Source organism: Bos grunniens, chromosome 11 (assembly GCF_055505025.1).
Source record: "Bos grunniens cultivar Pamir isolate PY7600 chromosome 11, Bosgru_T2T1.0, whole genome shotgun sequence".
NCBI lineage: Eukaryota > Metazoa > Chordata > Mammalia > Artiodactyla > Bovidae > Bos > Bos grunniens.
The window spans coordinates 97,090,459-97,113,525 of record NC_141175.1 but is presented as its reverse complement, the minus strand read 5'-3'; the positions used below and the strand labels follow the sequence as shown (position 1 = coordinate 97,113,525).

Here is a 23,067-nt window from a genome sequence, read left to right as displayed (position 1 = left end):
CAAGGCCACCATAACCCAGGAGTGTCAAGTCCAAATGACATATGTGCTGCCATCTCATCCCACTTCCCGAGCCAGGGCTCCTGGGCTCCTCATGCCACTGATCTTAATAAATAAATGTGTTAGGAGAAAAGCACTCTGTCTATCTTGATTTATTTTCATTTTAAAGTAGCCTATACAAAATTGAATCTCCAATTGCTCCAATTTCAGTTAATGGAGAGAGAATTTGGATCAGGATAGAATACCTCCAAAACCCTGTTAAAGGACACAAAGCATAGGACAAGGTCAAAAATGCGGAATATTTCATCAATGGTAATGGTACCTCAACTACACTGGTATTTTACTGAATCTATGAAAGTAGATGGAAGCAAAGATGACTAATAGCAGGATTCCATTTCAGTGAAGAAAAGAAACTCAGCAACATGATCTAGTTTAGCAGATTAGCATCCACGATCTACCAGGCATGGTGCTTAATCCCTGGGACTAGAGAAAGACAGACATATGAACAAAGATATACACCACCCTGTGCCAAGAACAACGGAGCACACGCAAAAGAAGGGACAGGAATCTAAGGGAGGGATCAACCTTACCCAGAGAATAAATAGGAACAATAAATAGGAGTCCACCGGGTGTGCATAGAAAGGAAAAAAGAGAGAAAAGGCACTGCAGGTGCCGAGAAGAGGCCTGAAATACTGCAGACACAGGGCCAAGAACAGGGCAAACTGCAAGCAGGAGTTCGAGCAGAGAAGGTTCTTGTCTCGCCAGGCTAAGGAGCATGAATTCTCTCCTTTGAACAATGGGGGACCAGTCAGGTTCATGATCCAGAAGTTCCCTCTGGCAACCATGTGGAAAATAGGTTGAAGTAGGGCAAGAGCAGCAACTGTGACAGCTGAAGGCCAAGCAGATAGGATACTGCTAGTTCCTGTGATGTGTTAAGCGATCAACAGCAAAGACAGAACTGTTTGCCCTAGAACCCTGTTCTGGGAGATAGCATTTAAAAACACCATACCCTAGAAAAATCATTCTTCCCTCCTCTCTTTCTCATTCAGCATCACCCTGCACTTCAAAATCTCCTGTCCAGCCTCACCTGCCTTCAACTACTCACAGAGCCCGGTCTTCATGGTGCCACAGGTGAAGATAGAGATGGAGCCAGAGTGTGACTTCACAGACATGGACAGATACGGGAGAGAGGCTGACGGCGAGACCACCCTCTAGGAGGAAGAGCTTCCCCTGGACGGGGCACAGTGAGGGCCTGGCTTAGTCTTCACCGTGAGGGTCTGGGCCAAAACCCTTCACTTTTCAAAGCCTGCTCCTATATTTATCAAGCAGAGAGAGTCATTCTGCCTGATCCATGAAAACTGGAGATCTGTCATGCAAAGCCCTTTCCTTCCCTTTGTAGTTATGAAAATAACTAAAGCTTACTGGTACACGTTATTTTAAAATGCAATCCAGCATAGAAATGATAACATTTCTTTTGAGATGAAAAAAATGCTTGCCTCTCAAAACTGTAGATAAGATAAAGGGGCACTAGTCAGTTTTTATTTAAAACAAATACCAGTTAAAATTTTTTTTAATGCTTAGATTTTAAATTATCTAGATGGTCTTAAAAGAACTGTTAAAATACTTGTACTTCAATAGACCAAGGTTGGAAATTTTGTTTTGCAAATTAAGAAATGCTAAAAAGGTCTTCTTATCTCTCCATCCCATGCAGTTTTCTATGAAGAGTTTGAACCATCTGCATTCTGGGCCTTGTTCCAGCACAGAAGTGTGACTGGGGCTTTCCCAGTTTGACAGCTAGTTCTGAAAGTCTGGCTGTGAAAGAACCAACACATTTGAGTGGATTTTTAAAAACAGTTAAGTGAAATCTCAAATCACGTGGCAAATCAACCAAATGATCCTTTAAATTAGTATCACTGGTTTTTCAAGTACAGAATCACATTTCTTGATGCATTTGGGTAGCTCTTTCCTGCAAGTTTTCAATGGCCTGATTCCCAGAGTCCAACTAGCATTCACATGAACACTGTATGTTAGGCAAGGCCAATGTGAAATTTTGGAAGATTATAACTCTGTAATACTAGTCACACTAGTACTTTAAGGAATAATTGGAAACAAACTGGGTAGACTAAAACCCATTAATCACAGACCTTGCTTAAGATCAGTCTTTTTATCTTCAATTCACATTGAACAAGCACCAACCATGTTTATTCACCACCTGTGTGTTCCTGACAGCCACAGTGCATCTGACATTTACCTTCTCCAAAACAGCTACGGATTTGAATCTTGTGTAAATTGGTTACTTACCAGACTTACTCAAGATGACAAATGCAGGTGCTTTTTCTTCATTGCTCTCATTTTTTAAAGGTACACATGACACTGGACTCATTAACCAACTTGAGTATGGGGACAGCTAATTGCCTCTGATCCCCAGAGCCAGTACAGTGCCTGGTCCACAGAAAGCTCTCGGTGTTTATGAAATTAAATATCAGAAGTCCCTTCTAGGGATACTGCCACGAGGTAAAACTCTAAACCTCCACCACTTCTACTGAAAGCAACAGAATTACCTGGCTGCTCACTCATCCAGAACCATTGCCTGAGTTTAAGTATAAATTCTTTGTCTTCATCTATACCAATTCTGGGAGAGCTAACAATCTACTCTTAACATTGCAGTTTTAAAACCTGGCTGATTTCCAATAGCACTTTGTCCAAACTGTGTTGTAGAAATGGTATGGATTCAGGATTAAACGTGCTTGATTAATCAAACAAGCTGGAAAGCTAAAATGTTGATTTTTTTTGTTGTAAATTGATCACTGTAATTTTTACCTTGTATGTTATTTGCATTTTGTACACATACACAGGAACATTTTAATTTTAATAGCTTTTAACAGGTTGACATATTGTTACTTCTTCATACAGGTCATACTTTTTTCCACTTGTAACTACAATTCAATAAAACTTAATCCCATTTGCTCATCTTGCTCCACGTTTAATAATTTAGGTGAGTCAGCAGGTATGATGTACAGACAGGAACTATACCTCATTTAAAAAACATTTCTAGAACTATCACCCCTCTTCCTCTCCAGAAAACTATCAAAAGCATAAAGGCAGCAAAGGAACAAGCAGGGAAGAAGGGCGGCTCTGCATTGTTCTCCTTCCTCTCGCTGCCTCAAGCTGCCTGGAGCGGGAGCTGCTCCTGCTTTATGAAAGCCAACTACTCAGCCCTCGAGCAGAAGACACAGGACCCATCCGAGCCGCAAACATGCCTGCCACAGCAAATACCTTCCAATCTGTGCAATCTAATGTTTTAAACACATACACACACAGGAAAAAAATTTATACATATTATGTGGAGGAGGGGGAGATTTGGCAAAACACATCAAGAAGTCCCGTGTAAATTGAACATATGGTTTAAAATACTCAGAACAAGACTAACCACTGAAATGAAGCTTACAGATGAAACTTCTGGCTTGGGATGTACAATTAAAAGGACTAGGCTGGTTTCTCCACAGCTCTTTAAACCAATTTGTTAAAGTCAAAGGATTGGATGTTACCAAATATAGGAATATTTAAATTGATTACATCCAATGAGAAAAATTAGGCCACAGGAGGATAGTAGCAGAAAGATGAAGTATTTCAGAAACTCTTTCCATATCAAGTCAGAAGTGTTTTATTTAAAAAATCAAAATGATGCAAAAAGTCCCTTAATAAAGTCTGATTAAATTCAGTATTAACTCTCACTATCAAAAATTGATCAAGGAAAGCCAACAGGTGCAGCAGAGAAAAGCTGCCAGCTGTTGACAGTTCTTTGGTGGAAAAGTAAGTTGCATACTTATATATAGCTGCCCTAATGATTATCAAGCCCAAGTTATGTTTTCCAAAAATAGGTTTCAAGATACACTAAAGAAACCATACAGACACCTCTAACAGTATAAAAATTTGACAGTGAAGTTTCAGGATATAGGAAAAGTCAAATATGACAACACACATGAATAATTTATAAAATAAGCCTTTCAATCCTAGAAAAGTAAAATGGGGAGACCCCAAGCGGTAAGGAACATAAAACAAGGGCTAATAGCAAATGGGAAAACCCCAGACATCTTCCCAATGACTGAGTCACAAAATGATAGGGAGACTATCAACATGCAGTTTTCCTTCTTTATCATCAACACATATATAAATTAGAGTAAATTTTTTCCTACTCAATTACCATCATTTCTTTCTTCTTTAACTTTTCCCTAATTTTCTCTAGCAACATTTTTCCTTTGGTTTGACCAGTTGAACTCAAAAGGCTTGGAACCTAAAAGTGAGTATCAACTCATCATTGGAATAGCACTTGGGAAATGCAATCATAGAAAAGCCAAGCTTGGGCAGCATTGGTGGTGTAATGGTGAGCACAGCTGCCTTTCTAAAGAAGACAAATTTCAACTGAAGAGGCCTGACAAAGTTAAGCAGCCATTCTCAGGGGGACAGGGTCCTCCCTGTGAATCTCTAGGGTAATGTTTCTCTTGGTTGGATCACATGACCCAGCATGACAGTGGCATGCTCCCTGGTAGGTTACTGCAGAGCTACGTGTGCAAACACACACTCATTTAAGCTTACAATAAATACAAAGCATTGTTTAAAGCCATGTAAGTAAAGAAAAAATATTGCATGTCTATTGACCTGGTTTTCCTCTTGAACTGGCTTGGAGTGCTGTTCATGACACAGAAGACACAATAGTCAATTACTTGCTACTCCAAGTTCCTTAGACTTCAGTACTTCCTGTTCTTCGAGCCTCAGCACTTTTTTTGCAGCAATAATGGTATTCTTCATCAGCATTGCCACAGTCATGGGACCAACACCCCCAGGGACTGGAGTGATGTAACCTGCTTTCTTCTTGACTCCTACACAGAGATAAGACAGGCAAACTCTTTAATTATGGCAAAGGAACTCTATGTACTTTAACATATCATGGAAGAAGCAGTCAAAGAAAAAGCAATAATATACATAAGCATCTCAATAAACCTCAAACTCATTAAAAAAATATCACATCTACAATACCCAAGAACAAGGGCTTTTGAACATATTAACAAAGTAACACACATTTAGAGATTTCCCAGGCGATCCAGTTGTTGGGACTCTGAGCTTCCACTGCAGCGGGTACAGGTTTGATACCTGGTCAGGGAACTAAGGGCTTCCCCGGTGGCTCAGTGGTAAAGAATCTGCCTGCAATGCAGGCAACACAGGAGACTTGAGTTCAATCTCTGGGTCAGAAGATCCCCTGGAGGATGAAACAGCAACCCACTCTGGTGTTCCTGCCAGGAAAATCCCATGGAGAGAGGAGACTGGTGGGCTATAGTTTATGGGGTTGCAAAGAGTCAGACATGACTGAGCAACTGAGCACTCACAGGGAACAAAGATCCCACATGCTGTGCAGTGTGGCCAAAAAAAAAAAAAAACCAATAATAAAATAATATGCATATAATAAGCAGAGTTATTCAATGAATATACTTAAATAACCAGCCATACTTTTCCTCCATATTAAATCAATTTAAAAAGAAACATCTCAGTAGCTAACTGTATGGAAGTGTAACTATAATAATAATAAGGATTACTTCAATTAAAACCTGCTTACAATATTTTCTTAATTTTATTCTATTTATTTAACTATACTGTTTGCCCAAAGCACCAAGCAAAGTAATTTTCTGGAAAGTAAAAAGAATTTTTTTAATCCAATCTAAAGGGAAAAATCACTTAGATACCTAGGCTTGGGTCTGACTGCTTGAGAAGAAATAGAAAGCTAGAAATAGAATTATCAGCATAAAATTCAGATAAATTCAGAACTGAAAGGAGAAATCTATCAGGGAATTCCAAAATTTTAGTAATATGGCTTTTTCCTGGACTTTTAATATTGCAAGTCTGAGATCTCTTCTCTCAGTATGAAAATGAGAAGTCTGTAATACTTTTTAGGAAACTCAATGGTTTAGAAAAATCACTTCATTAAATTTTCAGACTCATTAAAAGTCTTGTTTTCATTATAGAATAACCCTAAAGAGAAGAAAGAAATTTCCTGAAAACTTTATATTTGTTCTCCATAATTTGATGATACAAACACCTAAATTCTAGAATGACTATAATTTTTTAAAAGATTTCTCTTAATTATCATGGAAAGCATGATAATAAATGGTAATAATGATAATAATGGTAAAAATGATAATAAATGGTAATAACCAAGGTAATATAAGTATAAAAGTTAAAGAAAAAGTAAATAGTCTGCCCTAATTGTTCAATAAAAGTAGAATTTATTGATTTTTATATTTTAAAAAGTTACCTTCAAAATCCACATCTCCAACCAACTTGGGTTTAGCAGTTATGGGATCTTGAATTCTATTTATTCCCACATCAATGACAGCTGCTCCTTCCTTGATCATATCTGCTGTGATCAGATTTGGAATACCTAAAAAAGGAGATCGGAATGATCAATTTAGTACTGAAAAGAATATCCCACCTGTAAGATTCTTATCAATTTCAAGATACCTGCAAGAATGAATTAGCTTGTTTTATAAAAACTGATAAGAACTATTAACCAGGGAAACAATTAAACTTCATATAGCGAACAGAAATATTTTGAGGCTGTAGAAATAACATTTATCCATCAAATATATAATAGAAAGCCAGAAATCGGTATTCCAACCACAACTCTCATCTTTGTAAGCAGTTTTGACATTATGGTCAAACCTAGGGGAATACAGAATAAAACGACAGGGCAGCAGGCAAATTTGAAGATAAGAGGTCCATCTTCCTTCTCTGAGCAAGGTACTTCCACCCCCTCCCTGGTGCTCTTACCTGCAGCGGAGATCACAATATCTGCAAGAGCTGTATGTTTCTTTAGCTCCTCCTTAGGAGTGTATCGATGAGATATTGTGACAGTGGCATCGCCTATGAGTTAAAAAACAGATGTCTTGATATCTGAATCAAAGCTAGGAATGGATTAGATCTCAATTAGGCAAACCATGCCAGAAATTCAAGACCTCTGAAAAAATAATTGACAAATCTTACACTATACTTTCTGGGCAGCCAATTGTCATTAAAAAATAACAATAAAACTAATATTCAATTTCTTGTAACTTTTACCTGTTGGTCCTAGCTCTACCCTTTGGAGTCATATATCATTAGATTTATTCCTTATCCCTTTTAACAGTCTTTCTAAACAAAATGTCACTAGAATTACTCAAGGATTTTTCTTAAAAGTGTGCTGAAAGATATGTGGAAATATTTAGTTCTGATATATTTTATCTCTGATATAATCATGTATGGTCATATTATGATAATCATATAACTTTGATTTGAGAGTTTTTCTCAAATTAACAGAATTTGACATAATGATGACACATTACAGTCATATGAATTCAATCCTTTGCAATGGTCTAAGATATTTTTTTCCTATCAAATGGCACAGATGAGGATACTAATTTTGAATAAGTTATACTTCTTAACTCCAACTATCAAAGCCATAACTGAAAATTCTAATTGTCTATAACCATGCTTCCACTCAAAACTCAAATTTCTGAGACATATCTACTTCTGAACTAGTTCCATACTGCTGCTGCTGCTCCTGCTGCTAAGTTGCTTCAGTCGTGTCCAACTCTGTGCGACCCCATAGACAGCAGCCCATCAGGTTCCCCCATCCCTGGGATTCTCCAGGCAGGAATACTGGAGTGGGCTGCCATTTCCTTCTCCAATGCATGAAAGCGAAAAGTGAAAGTGAAGTCGCTCAGTCGTGCCTGACTCTTAGCGACCCCATGGACCGCAGCCTACCAGGCTCCTCCGTCCATGGGCGTTTCCAGGCAAGAGTACTGGAGTGGAGTGCCATACTAGTAAATATTAAATTAACTCTTGAGTAACACTGAGTACATCTTCCTCCACAAAGATTACTCCCAAAGTACCTATTAACAAAACTATAACAAAGACAAATAAAGCTTAACAAACACTTCCAAGCATCCACAGGGCAGTCTCTCTCACAAGGGAGAGGAGGACACCCTCCCGAGAGCAATATTCTTACCTCCGGGCCGTTCATGTGCCCCATCTGTGTGCAGCAACATTGCAATGGGCATGCCAACATTTTTTGACCTTCCGGCCACAACCACATTCTTCCCTAGGGTTGGAATGCCTATGAAAAATGAATATATTTGCGTTTCACACAGTGCCAGATTATCTTAGAGCACCTAAGAAAAAGGAAGACTGACACCTTAGGATGTGACTCTAATTGATAATGAAGGAAATCATCAGCTTATTGACTCATCCGTCAACTGAACCATCACTTGCTACACACAGTGAAAGCTGAAAGGAAACACGAGCTGCAAAGTGTTATACGAATGTGCACCATCACCACTATCAAAGCTTAAGTTTCCTTCAGAGTTTTCTGGATGAAGCAGCAAAAACAGTTGCAGGCAATTGCTAAGGGAGTTAGGCTCTGGGGAGTAGGACTAGATGATCTGAGGGGGGTTTCCACTGTTTGTTCTGTAGGAAATTTTACCATTTCGTAAGTATGTTTTGATAATACTGAGATGGAGATACCTACCAGTTCGCTTAATTATTTCCCACACACCCCATGGAGTAGCTGGTAACATGGAACACTGGTCCAAACACATTCGCCCTACGTTAATTACATGAAAGCCATCGACATCTTTGTCTGGAGAAACAGCATTGCAGACCTTTCTCTCATCGATGTGCTCTGAAAAAGAAATCAGAGCAGTGGTCAAGTCACTGTTGCATAGTTAGCACTGCTTGACTCCAGCGTACTCGAAACCCATTCCCCTTCTATAACTCACCCCACAATTTATTCATCTGTGTGTTGGGAACACACAGCAAGCAAAGCCAAATGCCAAGACCAAACCAGTGTTCTCTTGTCCTCTCCAAACCACTTCCCTCCACTGTCCTTTGTATTAAGACCTCAATACCAAGTCAGGGAGTAATTGGTATTCTGAGTAGGTCGGTCCCATATCTAACAACATACTCACTTTCTTGAGTTTACCTCCCCTTTCTTTAAGACAAATACATATGAGGAGCCAATTGTATAAACTAAACAAGCCTCTCCACGCCTCAGAGATCATTTTAAATAGAGCTATGTAAATCTCACCTGGAAGAGGCAGCTGAACAAGGAGGCCGTCTACATTATCATCATTATTTAGTTTATTGATCAAATTCAACAGTTCTTCCTCTGAAATTGAAGCTGGTTTCAGAATGGTCTCACTGTTGATTCCTATAAAAAATTTTCAAGGTTAAAAAAAAAAAATAGACTATGGAAGATGGCGGAGGAGGAGAACCACAGTTCACGTCTTCTCACGCTGCGTCAGAGGTGCGTCGGAGAAGTTCTTCTGGAGCGCGTGCTGGGCACTGGCAGAGGGCCTCGGACACCTAGGGGGATGGGAGGAGTCCCAGCGCAATCTTTATTTCAGAAAGAAAAAAATTTTTTTTTCTTTTCTGTTTAGTGTCCTTCCCAGGTAGGGTGTGGGAAGGAAGTGGGGAACAGTGGAGGCAGGACAGGACCAGCACCCCTGGGGGAAGCTGGGGGAGAGGAAGCAATCCCACACTCAGGGAAGCATCCTCACAGTGGGGGGTCAGCAGGGAAAGGCAAGGATCTTAGGGGGACCTCAGGATGAGAGGGGAACGCAGCAGCCAGTGTGTGGGGGGCAGGATGGAGTGGAGCCTGTGCATACAGTCCATGCTGCAGCCCTTCACACCCCAGTCTGTGTGTCTCATGGCGGGAAGGAGGGCTGGGTGCTGCAGAGTGGGATTTGGGGAGTGGATCCGGGGAGGGGACAGCAGTTGGTGGTAAGGGGATGGCCTGGGGTGTTGGTGGGAGGAGGGTCTTGGACCACAATGGGAGCAAGGCACCATTGTTGAGTGGCACATGAAGGGTGGGGCCACCACGGCAGAACCTTTCCCGGCCCACCAACCCAGCTTCCTCGGGCAGTAATGGGAGCACACGCCTGCCCAGGAGGTGTGGCAGGCTCGCTCACCTCTCAAGCCACAGTCTCCCCACTCTGCTCAGGCCCTGGCAAGCCTGCTGGGGTTCCAGCCTGAGCCCCACCTTCACCAAGGCCTCCTCTGGCTGCTGGGGTCCCAGTGGACCCAAGCACCACCCCTGCTCAAAGCCTCCGTGAGTCATGGGTCCAGGCAGGCAGAGGGCTGCCCACCTCCAAGGCTTCTTCCAGTTGCTCCAGCCCCTGCGGACATGCCCATGGAAGCCTGTGCTCCAGTCAGCCTGTGCTGACACGTGTGCTCTGGGCCAGCTTCAAGAGCAGACCCTAGTGGAAGGAGCACACACAGAGCTTTTCTTTTAGTTTGTTTTTTTAATTTATTTTTTCTTTTCTGCTTACCTTTCAGTTTCAGTTCAGTCACTCACTACTGTCCGACACTTTGTGGCCCCATGGACTTCAGCACACCAGGCTTCCCTGTCCATCACCAACTCCTGGAGCTTGCTCAAACTCATGTCCATCGAGTCGATGATGCCATCCAAACATCTCATCCTCTGTCATCCCCTTCTCCTTCTGCCTTCAATCTTTCCCAGCATCAGGGTCTTTTCCAATCAGTCAGTTCTTCGCAGCAGGTGGCCAAAGTATTGGAGTTTCAGCTTCAACATCAGTCCTTCCAATGAATTCAGGACTGATTTCCTTTAGGATTGACTGGTTTGATCTTCTTGCAGTCCAGGGACTTTCAAGAGGCTTCTCCAACATTACAGTTCAAAAGCATCAATTCTTCGGTGTTCAGCTTTCTTTAAGATCCAACTCTCACACCCATACATGCCTACTGGAAAAACCATAGCTTTGACTAGACGGACCTTTGTCAGCAAAGTAATGTCTCTGCTTTTTAATATGCTGTCTAGGGTTGTCAGTTTTCATTCCAATCCCAAAGAAAGGCAATGCCAAAGAATGCTCAAACTACCGCACAATTGCACTCATCTCACACACTAGTAAAGTAATGCTCAAAATTCTCCAAGCCAGGCTTCAGCAATATGTGAACCGTGAACTTCCTGATGTTCAAGCTGGTTTTAGAAAAGGCAGAGGAACCAGAGATCAAATTGCCAACATCCGCTGGATCATGGAAAAAGCAAGAGAGCTCCAGAAAAACATCTACTTCTGCTTTGTTGACTATGCCAAAGCCTTTGACTGTGTGGATCACAATAAACTGTGGAAAATTCTTCAAGAGATGGGAATACCAGACCACCTGATCTGCCTCTTGAGAAATTTGTATGCAGGTCAGGAAGCAACAGTTAGAACTGGACATGGAACAACAGACTGGTTCCAAACAGGAAAAGGAGTACGTCAAGGCTGTATATTGTCACCCTGTTTATTTAACTTATATGCAGAGTACATCATGAGAAATGCTGGGCTGGAAGAAGCACAAGCTGGAATCAAGATTGCCGGGAGAAATATCAATAACCTCAGATATGCAGATGACACCACCCTTATGGCAGATAGTGAAGAGGAACTAAAAAGCCTCTCGATGAAGGTGAAAGTCGAGAGTGAAAAAGTTGGCTTAAAGCTCAACATTCAGAAAACGAAGATCATGGCATCCGGTCCCATCACTTCATGGGAAATAGACGGGTTAACAGTGGAAACAGTGTCAGACTTTATTTTTCTGGGCTCCAAAATCACTACAGATGGTGACTGCAGCCATGAAATTAAAAGACGCTTACTCCTTGGAAGGAAAGTTATGACCAACCTAGATAGCATATTCAAAAGCAGAGACATTACTTTGCCAACAAAAGTTCGTCTAGTCAAGGCTATGGTTTTTCCTGTGGTCATGTATGGATGTGAGAGTTGGACTGTGAAGAAGGCTAAGCACCAAAGAATTGATGCTTTTGAACTGTGGTGTTGGAGAAGACTCTTGAGAGTCCCTTGGACTGCAAGGAGATCCAACCAGTCCATTCTGAAGGAGATCAGCCCTGGGATTTCTTTGGAAGGAATGATGCTAAAGCTGAAACTCCAGTACTTTGGCCACCTCATGCGAAGAGTTGACTCATTGGAAAAGACTCTGATGCTGGGAGGGATTGGGGGCAGGAGGAGAAGGGGATGACAGAGGATGAGATGGCTGGATGGCATCACTGACTTGATGGACATGAGTCTGAGTGAACTCCGGGAGTTGGTGATGGACAGGGAGGCCTGGCATGCTGCGGTTCATGGGGTCACAAAGAGTCGGACACGACTGAGCGACTGATCTGATCTGATCTGAGGATTGTCATAGCTTTTCTTCCAAGAAGCAAGCATCTTTTAATTTCATGGTTGCAGTTACCATCCAGAGTGATTTTGGAGCCAAAGAAAATAAAGTCTGTCACTGTTTCCATTGTTTCCCTATCTATTTGCCATGAAGTGATGGGACCAGATGCCATGTTCTTACTTTTTTGAATGTCGAGTTTTAAGCCAGCTTTTTCACTCTCGTCTTTCACTTTTCATCAAGAGGCTCTTCAGTTCCTCTTCGCTTTCCACCATAACGGCAGTATCATTTGCATATCTGAGGTTATTGATATTTCTCCCAGCAATCTTGATTCCAGCTTGTGCTTCATCCAGTCTGGCATTTCACAAGATGTACTCTGCATATGAGTTAAGTAAGCAGGGTGACAATATACAGCCTTGTCATACTCCTTTCCCAACTTGGAAACAGTCTCTTGTTCCATGTCTGGTTCTAACTGTTGCTTTCTGACCTGCATACAGATTTCTCAGGAGGCAAGTAAGGTGGTCTGTATAAAAGAGATAATGAATGAGAACCTACTATATAGCACAGGGCTTCCCTAGTGGCTCAGGGGTAAAGAATCCACCTGCCAATGCAGAAGATGTGGGTTTGACACCAGGGTAGGGAAGATCCCCTGGAGAAGAAAATGGCAACCCACTCCAGAATTCTTGACTTGGAAATTCCATGGAGAGAGGAGCCTGGTGTGTTACAGTCCACAGGGTTGCAAAGAGTCGGATACGACTCGGTGACTAAACAACAATAAGAACAACTGTACGGCACAGGAACTCTACTTCATGCTCTGCGTGACCTAAATAGGAAGAAGATCCAAAAAGAGAGGATCTATGTATACATACGACAGCTTTACAAATAGCTGAGGAAAGAAGAGAAGCAAAAAACAAGGGAGGAAGGGAAAGGTATACCAACTAGATGCAGAGTTCCAGAGACCAGCAAGGAGGGACAAGAAGGCCTTCTTCAACGAACAGTGCAAAGAAACAGAGGAAAACAACAGAAAGGGTAAGGCTAGAGATCCCGTCAAGAAAACTAGAAACATCAAAGGAACCTGTCATCCAAAGATGGCCACAATGAAGGACAGAAATGGTAAAGACCCAATAGAAGCAGACGAGATCAAGAAGGGATGGAAAGAATACACTGAAGAATTGTACAATAAAGATCTTAACGACCCAGATAACCACGATGGTGTAGTCTCTCACTCAGAGCCAGATATCCTGGAATGTGAAGTCAAGTGGGCCTTAGGAAGCACTGCTGCCAATAAAACTAATAGAGGTGATGGAAGTCCAGCAGAACTATTTAAAATCCTCAAAGATGATGCTATTAAAGTGCTGCACTCAATATGTCAGCAAATATGGAAAGCCCAGCAGTGGCCACCGACTGGAAAAGATCAATCATCTTCCCAAGAAGGGCAGTACTAAAGAACGTTCAAACCACTGGACAATTACACTCATCTCCCATGCTAGTAAGGTTATGCTCAAAATCTTCTAAGCTAGGCTTCAGCACTACATGAAGCGAGAACTTTCAGATGTTCAAGCTGGGTTTAGAAAAGGCAAAGGAACCAGAGATCAAACTGCCAACATTCACTGGATCACAGAGAAAGCAGGGGGATTCCAGAAAAAATCTATCTCTGCTTCATTAACTATGCTAAAGCCTTTGACTGTGTAGATCATAACAAACTGTGAAAAACTCTTAAATGGGAATACCAGAACATCTTACCTGCCTCCTGAGAAATCTGTACCCAGGTCAAGAAGCAACAGTTAGAACCAGACATGGAACAACTGACTGGTTCAGGATTGAGAAAGGAGTATGACAGGCTGTTTATTGTCACCCTGTTTATTTAACTTATACACAGAGTACATCATGCAAAATGCCAGGCTGGATGAAGCACAAGCTGGAATCAAGATTGCTGGGAGAAATATTAACAACCTCAGGTATGTGGATGATACCACTTAAATTGCAGAAAGCAAAGAGGAACTAAGGAGCCTCTTGATGAGGGCGAAGGAGGAGAGGAAAAAAGCCAGCTTAAAACTCAATATTAAAAAAACTAAGATCATGGCATCCAGTCCCATTCCTTCATGGCAAAGAGAAGGGGAGGAGATGGAAGCAGTGACAGATTTCCTCTTCTTGGGCTCTAAAATCACAGTGGATGGTGACTGCAACCATGAAATTAAAAGACTACTATTTTTTGGCAGGAAAGCTATGACAAACCTAGACAGTGTGTTAAAAAGCAAAGACATCCCTTTGCTGACAAAGGTCTGTAGAGTCAAGGCTATGGTCTTTCCAATAGTCATGAAGAGATGTGAGAGCTGGAAAATAAATAAGGCAGAGCGCCAAAGAACTGATGCCTTCAGAATGTGGTGCTGGAGAAGACTCAAAAGTCCCTTGGAAAACAAGGAAAAAAGACCAGTCAATCTTAAAGGAAATCAACCCTGAATACTCACTGGAAGGACTGATGCTGAAGCTCCAATACTTTGGCCACCTGACGTGAACAGCTGACTCATTGAAAAAGACCCTGATGCTGGAAAAGATTGAGGGCAGGAGGAGAAGAGGGCAAAAGAGGATGAGATGGTTGGATGGCATCACCGATTCAATGGACATGAAACTGGGCAAACTCTGGGAGATGGTGAGGGACAGGGAGGCCTGGAGCGCTGCAGTCCATGGAGTGGCAGAGAGCTGGACACGGCTGGTGACTGAAGAACAGTGACTGATTCACTTTGTTATAAGAAGAAAGAAACACAACACTGTAAAAAGAAGTATACTCCAGTAAAAACTTCTAAAAAATTTTAGGCAAAAGTATTCGAAGAATAAAAGCATAAAATAAAATAGAGGCATTTATTGGGGCAAGGCTACACTGCCTGCCACGCTATCAGCAAGGCTTTTAATCATCACAACCGCCCTGGTAGCTGGAAAGCTTCAACAGGCTCACAGAGGTAACCTTGAGTAACTTCTCAAACAAAACACTAAAAGAGTACTAGCTTGGTACTTTCTATGTATTATTCTACATAATCTTCATTAACCTCATCTTATAGACAAGGCTCAGAGAAACTGAAATATAAGCCGGCTAGTGACAAAGCCAGTCTTTGCAGTTCCAAAGTCCATGTTCTTTCCACTATACCATGCTACCTCCCATTCCAAAGTTTTAGAAAGCCATAGCTTACTAGTTTCTAGATGTTCTAAAGGTTTTACTTTTATAATTTTGTTTATAATTACTCTGGCCATGCTGGGTCTTTGTTACTGCGTGGGCTTTTCTCTAGTTGCGGTCAGTGGGGTCTGCTCTCCAGCTGCAGTGTGCAGGCTCATTGCAACAAGGCTTCCCTTGTGGAGGAGCTCAATAGTTGTGGGGCATGGGCTTAGCACATCCATGGCACATGGGCTCTTCCCAGATCAGGGACTACACTTGGGTCTCCTGCATTAGCAGGTAGATTCTTCACCACTGAACTACTAGAGAAACCTAAAGGCTTTTCAATGAAGAGGGCAGGAGGCCTCAATCCTCAGTGATAAAGAACAGAGTATGCCAAGGGCTCATGGTGCAGTGGTCTCACAGCCCTTCAGAAGGGTGGGCACACAGTGCTCAGACCACTGACCCACAGAGAAGCAGGCAGGGGCACAGCTGAGCCTACTCACCTCTGATCTGTGGCCACACAGTCTCCAGGACAGTGAGACCTAGAACCCAAACCTCCCATCATTCAGACCTGCTCCTTCTGCATCCAAACCCTCAACCACGGCTAAACTGCATATTTTAATTGGCTTTGGAACCACTGGTGGAGAAACCATAGCCTATTTCAAAGAAGCCAGAGTCATTTCCTGCAAATCCATGACTATATTCTAGGCCACATCACTGAGGTCTCCTCAACCAAATGCTCAAATACTTTAGTCACAGACTCACTGCTCAAGGACAGCAGATGTAAACGGTGTTCAAGGTCACTTATCAAAGTTGGCCTGTAACAGAATTTAGATTACATTCCAGAAGACACCAAGAAACCAACCATATTCCTCCAGTCCTAGTCTATAAACCTCCTTTCTGACAAATATTTGGATTCAGTTGAACGCATTAGCCTCCTCTGTTTGGGTTTTCTAAGCAGAAAAAAGAAACGTAAGTTATAATAGTTTGCCTCCGATTAAATCTCAATTTAACAGTAGTTGGGGTCTGAGAGTGACACATACCCACGCTGGCAGCTGCTCTGGTTTTGTTGAGGACGTAGGACTGACTCGCAGGATTCTCTCCAGCCAGAACCACACTCAGGTGTGGCCGCTTGTTGCCTGACGCCACCCACTCTTCCACCTCCTGCCGCACTTCCTGCTTGATCTGCTCAGCAAGTTTCCTTCCAGAAATGATAACAGCTTCATTTCTGCAGAAGGCAACAGAATCACAAAAACACATGGCTCGAATTTTTGTAAAGAATAAATAAAGACTACGAAAGTGTCATTAAGTACCAATAACTTTGGGTGGAAGGGGAGGAGGAATTGGAAGAAGATGGTCAAAAGGCACAGTGGGCCCTTCTATTTATTCGTTCCCCATTCAAGGATTCACCAACCCACGGGTTGGAAATACTTGGAAGGAAATTCTAAAAAGCAAAACATGAATTTGCCCTGCACCTAGTAATTATTTACATAGCATTTACATTGTATTTACAACTATCTACCCAGCATTTACATGGTATTAGGTATTATAAATAAATAATCTAGAGATGATTTAAAGTATATGGGAGGATAGGTTATATACAAATACCATGCCATTTTTTATAAAGGACTTAGAGCATCTGGGAATTTTGGTATCCTTGGAGTTCCTGAAACAATCCTACTCATATACTGAAGGATAACTGTACAAACTTCTAGTTATAAGATTAACAAGCACTAGGGACATAATGTCGGAGAAGGCAATGGCACCCCACTCCAGTACTCTTGCCTGGAAAATCCCATGGACGGAGGAGCCTGGAAGGCTGCAGTCCATGCAGTCGCTAAGAGTCAGATACAACTGAGCGACTTCACTTTCACTTTTCACTTTCATGCATTGGAGAAGGAAATGGCAACCCACTCCAGTGTTCTTGCCTGGAGAATCCCAGGGACGGGGGAGCCTGGTGGGCTGCTGTCTATGGGGTCGCACAGAGTCGGACACGACTGAAGCGACTTAGCAGCAGCAGCAGCAGGGACATAATGTACTATATACAGTGAAGACTTTAGTTAACATTGCTGTATAATATATAGAAAGCTTGCTAAAATAAGAGATCCTAAGAGTTCTCATCACAAGGAGAATTTTTACATTTTTATAACAGTATCTATATGAGGGTTTCTCTGGCGACCAGTGGTTAAGAATCTGCCTTGCAATGCAGGGGACACAGGTTTGATCCCTGGCCCAGAAGATCCGACATGCCACAGGACAGCTGAGCCCATGGGCCACAACAAGACAAAAGCCACCACAATGAGAAGCTGGAGCACCACAACCAGAGAGTAACCCGGCTTGCCAAAACTAGAGAAAGAATGCGCACAGGAACAAAGACCCAGCACAGCCAAAGATTACATAAATATTTTTTAAAAACATATCTATATGAAATGATGAATTTTAACTAAACCTACTGTGGTAATCATTTCACAATGTATGTAAATTACACCATCATGCAGTATCCCTTAAACTTACACAGAGATGTATGTCAATTATTAAGTTGCTAAGTCATGTCCGGCTTTTCTGAGACCCCATGGACTGTAGCCCACCAGGCTCCTCTGCTCATGGGTTTTTCCTAGGCAGAATACTGGAGTGGGTTGCCATTTCCTTCTCCAGGGGATCTTCCTGACCCAGGCATCAAACATGCATTTCCTGTATTGCAGGTGGATTCTTCATCACTGAGTTACTAAGGATGTGATGTATGTCAATTACTTCTGAAGAAAACTGGAAAAAAAACTTTCCCAAACTAAAAGTTTAGATTAGACTACGTAGTTCCTAATCGAGGGACAACTAAAATCTGAAGGAGAGGTTCAAGTGGTAAATCTGTGTCCAGCTACATATTTAAGAAAATAAAATTGATTGAAATAATTACTACCATTAATCTAAACTTGGAGAATTTAAGTAACTGATAATTAGTACTTGACATAATGTCATGTCACTAGATGCCATGTTTAGCTCTTCTGAATCCAGAGTCTAGGTTCTTAATGCTATACCATCCTGCCTCCTGATGTCTGACAACTGTAGGGAAAAAAAAATGCCGTTAACTTGCAATGTTTTATTTGATCTCTCACCGCTATGATGTTAGTTTGTTCTCTATGCTTATATTCCATTTGTAGTTTATATTTTGCCCGTGTTAGCATCTAGTCAAATGTTTTGAATCATTTCCCAGGTAGTGAATTGGCTTTTAATCTATATGTACTTTTAAATATTTAAATGATGTTATGCAGTTAAACCAATAAACAATATACTGGACAATACCTACTGCAAAATTTCAGGCTAAAATTGAAGAAAATCGGGAAAACCACTAGGCCATCCAGGTATGACCTAAATCAAACCCCTTATGATTATACAATGGAGGTGACAAATAGATTCAAGGGATTAGATCTGGTAGACAGAGTGCCTAAAGAACTATGGATGGAGGTTTAATGTTGTGCAGGAGGCAGTGATCAACCATCCCAAAGAAAAAGAAATGCAAGAAGGCAAAGTGGCTGTCTGAGGAGGCTTTACAAATAGCTGAGGAAAGAAGAGAAGCAAAAAGCAAGGGAGAAAGGGAAAGATATACCCAACTGAATGCAGAGTTCCAGATAATAGCAAAGAGAGCTAAGAAAGTCTTCTTAAGTGAACAATGCAAAGAAACAGAGGAAATTAATAGAATAGGAAAGACTAGAGATCTATTCAAGAAAACTGGAGATATTAAGTGAACATTTCATGCAGGATGGAACGTACAAAGGACAGAAAGGGTAGGGGACTCAACAGAAGCAGAAGAGATTAAGAAGAGGTGGCACGTATATACAGAAGAACTATACAAAAAAGGTCTTAATGACCTGGATAAACTGCCATGTTCAATATGTCAGCAAATTTGGAAAACTCAGGAGTGGCCACAGGACTGGAAAAATTAGTTTTCATTCCAATCTCAAAGAAGGTCAACACCAAAGAATGTTCAAACTACCACAAAATTGCATTCATTTCACATGCTAGCAAGGTAACGCTCAAAATCCTTCAAGCCAGGCTTCAGCAGTATGTGAACTGAGAACTTTCAGAGGTACAAGCTGGATTTAGAAAAGGCAGAAGGACCAGAGACCAAATTGCCAACATTTGTTGGATCACAAGAAAGCAAGCAAATTCCAAAAAAACATCTATTTCTGCTTCATTGATTATGTACACTAAAGCCTTTGACTGTGTGGATCACTACAATTACAATTGTAATTGTAATAATTACAATTACTACTGTGTGGAAAATTCTTCAAGAGATGGGAATACCAGACCACCTGACTTGCCTCCTGAGAGATCTGTATGCAGGTCAAGAAGCAACAGTTAGAACCGGACATGGAACAACAGACTGGTTCCAAATCAGGAAAGGAGTACGTCAAGGCTGTATATTGTCACCCTGCTTCTTTAACTTACATGCAGAGTACATCATGAGAAATGCTGGGCTGGATGATGCACAAGCTGGAATCAAGATTGTTGGGAGAAATATCAACAACCTCAGATACACAGATGACACCATCCTCATGGCAGAAAGCAAAGAAGAACTAAAGAGCCTCTTGATGAGGGTGAAAGAGAAGAGTGAAAAAGGTGGCTTAAAACTCAACATTCAAAAAACTAAGATCATGGCGTCCAGCCCCATCACTTCATGACAAATAGAAGGGGGGGCGGGGAGTGGAAACTGACAGATTTTATTTTCTTGGGCTCCAAAATCACTGCAGATGGTGACCGCAGCCATGAAATTAAAAGACACTTGCTCCTTGGAAGAAAAGCTATGATAAACCTAGACAGGATATTAAAAAGCAGAGATGTTACTTTGCCGACAAAGGTCCGTAGTCAAAGCTACGGTTTTTCCAGTAGTCATTTACAGATGTAAAAGTTGGACCATAAAGAAGGCTGAGCGCCGAAGAACTGATGCTTTTGAATTGTGGTGCTGGAGAAGACTCTTGAGAGTCTCTTGGACTGCAAGGAGATCAAACCAGTCAATCCTAAGGGAAATCAACCCTGACTATTCACTGAAAGGACTGCTGCTTGAAGCTAAAGCTCTAATACTTTGGCCACTTAATGGGAAGAGCCGACTCATTGGAAAAGACCCTGATGCTGGGAAAGATTGAGGGCACAAGGAGAAGCATGCGACAGAGGATGACACAGTTAGATGGCATCACCAACTCAATGGACATGAGTCTGAGCAAACTCCAGGAGATGGTGAAGGACAGGGAAGTCTGGCGTGCTGCAGTCCATGGGGTTGCAAAGAATCAGACACAACGACGACTCCTCTCCATAGTTCTTCCTCGAAAAGATTTTTCAGAAGGATAGGGATTGTGGACTTCCCTGGTGGTACAGTGGATAAGAATCCACCTTCCAATGCAGGGGACACAGGTTCAATCCCTGATCCAGGAAAATCCCACATACCTCAGGGCAGCTAAGCCCACGTGGCACAGCTGGGAAGCCATTGCTCTATGGCCTGTGCGCTGCCCCTACGGAAGCCCGCACACCTAGAGCCCGTGCTCTGCAGCAAGAGAAGCCTGTGCACTGTAACGAAGAGTAGCCCCCGCGTGCAGCAGCTAGAGAAAGCCATCGCACAGCAAGGAAGACCCGGCACAACCAAAAATTAATCAGTTATTTATTTTAAAAAAGAATCGGGATTGGAAGGGGGACCAGAGAGAATCCATCTCATAGATGGCAGTGTGCTCTACCACAAGACCTCAGTATCCCATCCACAGCTGACACACCAGGAGTGAGTATCTGATGCCCAGAACAACAGTTTCTAGGCTAGCCTGCAGTCTAGTTGGTGCAAAAGCTTATGCATCAGGAGTAGTGGTAGGGAACTAGATCAGTAAGAGCCTCTCTCTGATCTACATTCACATACTAGAATCACAGGGATGAGAACCTGCTTGTTAGGCGACACTGAGACAACTCAGATCTAGAAGAACCTGTAGTCCCTCAAATATGTTCAAATCTCTGAAAGCCTATCTCTCCCTAATAACAACTGATTATGCAGCTCTTCCTGGGTTCCAATGTGGAAGATTCCTGACTTTATTTCTACATATATCCGTACAGTAAAGTTCACATTACTTCAAGTAGAACAAGAAGGTGTACCTTACGAAAAAGGACCCCCACTGAAAACAAGACTTTCCCTTCAGATTTTTGTCCCCAGTGTCATAAGGAATGCTACAACTCAACACTAATTAAGAACATGATTCTTTGAAACATCGAAACAATCTACTTCCCCTTATAGTGCATATTTTTTTTAACAGCACATATTTAACACTCAGGGATGACATCAAGGTACTGGATATTTTGTATGGTCAGATATAATTAATTCGCCAGGCCACTGTTAAATAAAATGTTAAAGCTCCAACAGTCTAAGTCTTCAATGCCTGCTTTTAAGTTGCATTGTGATTAAATACCTACTTTAAACCAAGTCTCAGTGTCTTAGATGTAATGCAGTAATTTTATATCTAAACCTTATATTAATCTGTATTTCCATCTTTTGAGATAGTAAGATGATATCAACGGACTTCCCTGGTGGTCCTGTGGCTAAGAGGACCCCACACTCCCAGTGCAGGGGCCCCGGGTTCAATCCCTGGTCAGGGAACTAGATCCCACATGCCACAACTAAGAGTTTGCGTGCCACAAGTAAGTTCCCATATGTAGCAACTAAGACCTGGAAAATGAATAAATTATTTAAATAAATAAACATTTTTAAAAGATACCACAATTTTATAGCAAACCAAATGCTTTTACCTAGATTTTACTTGATGATACTAGTATAGTGTAAAATATATAACAGCATTTCATATATATTCATGGTAATATTAATATTAAGGTAATATTAAACATTAATATTTACAAATCCATTTCAGATTTAGGGTTGAAGCGAACTTCTTCAAAAGGGCTTTGCTGATACAAGTACCCCTGGCAACATTCTTGATCTATGATAATATCGAAAATACCTGTCCTGGGACAGAAATAGAGTGCAAGATTAGTTTAAAAGGGCTTAGGACAGTAATTTATATTGAATGAAATAAGATATAAAGTGCTAAGCATATATATTAACTAAAAATTAATTTCTAACTCTCTTCTGTTGGTTAGATTTACAGAGACACATCTTTAACAATACAATAGAACTGAACCGAAGGATCTATAAAAATATTGAGTGAAGTTAGATTTCATTTCACTAAAAAGTTCCTTTTGAAAGCAGTAAACTTAAGAGAAAATGGTAGCAGCACACTGGGACTAAGCATGACACAATAAAGCTAAGGACGCAGGGTCCTGGGAGAAACCAGTGTTCCAAATTTCAGAGGCAAGTTCTGGATGTTATGCCAGATGCTTTACAAAAAGAGTCAAACAGTAACAAGAACCAAAACAAAGCCACAATGCAATAAGTATTGTTCATAATATAATTATTTTAGCCCTCCTCCTTGGACCACAACTCTGCCAAATGTGAAACACAGTCCTATGAGGGCCTCATTACCTAATTTCCCAACTTTTTACTTTTTTTGCTGAAGGGCAGGTAAAGTTACTGCTTCTGCTGCTGCTAAGTCGCTTCAGTTGTGTCCAACCCTGTGCGACCCCATAGACGGCAGCCCACCAGGCTCCCCCGTCCCTGGGATTCTCCAGGCAAGAACACTGGAGTGGGTTGCCACTTCCTTCTCCAATGCATGAAAGTGAAAAGTGAAAGTGAAGTAGCTCAGTCGTGC

The 23,067-nt window shown here is 41.6% G+C and overlaps 2 protein-coding genes across 6 annotated transcripts in view; one reads left to right on the top strand and one right to left on the bottom strand.

The window, feature by feature from the left end:
- The window catches only part of SLC4A5 (solute carrier family 4 member 5), a 125,202-nt gene extending 122,235 nt beyond the window's left edge, over positions 1-2,967 (top strand). For both annotated transcript variants that reach the window (XM_086327665.1, XM_086327666.1), the window contains one exon: positions 1,047-2,967. In XM_086327665.1, coding sequence (XP_086183791.1) covers positions 1,047-1,212 — 166 coding nt within the window. In that variant the 3' untranslated portion in view covers positions 1,213-2,967. The remainder of the gene's footprint in view (positions 1-1,046) is intronic.
- MTHFD2 (methylenetetrahydrofolate dehydrogenase (NADP+ dependent) 2, methenyltetrahydrofolate cyclohydrolase) overlaps positions 1-23,067 on the bottom strand; it is a 30,930-nt gene that overhangs the window by 4,107 nt on the left and 3,756 nt on the right. Inside the window, exons 2-9 of one of the 4 annotated variants that reach the window (XR_015137315.1) lie at positions 16,384-16,568; positions 9,113-9,235; positions 8,555-8,707; positions 8,036-8,143; positions 6,820-6,912; positions 6,305-6,430; positions 4,657-4,877; positions 1,510-1,809 (exon numbers count right to left, since the gene is read on the bottom strand). Coding sequence is in view for 1 of the 4 variants with exons in the window: in XM_086327667.1 (XP_086183793.1) it covers positions 4,714-4,877; positions 6,305-6,430; positions 6,820-6,912; positions 8,036-8,143; positions 8,555-8,707; positions 9,113-9,235; positions 16,384-16,568 (952 nt within the window). In the remaining 3 variants the exon portion in view is untranslated. Of the gene's footprint in view, positions 1-1,509; positions 1,810-3,645; positions 4,878-6,304; positions 6,431-6,819; positions 6,913-8,035; positions 8,144-8,554; positions 8,708-9,112; positions 9,236-16,383; positions 16,569-23,067 lie in introns of those variants that run through there. The other 3 variants (XR_015137317.1, XR_015137316.1, XM_086327667.1) reach the window with 3 other exon arrangements.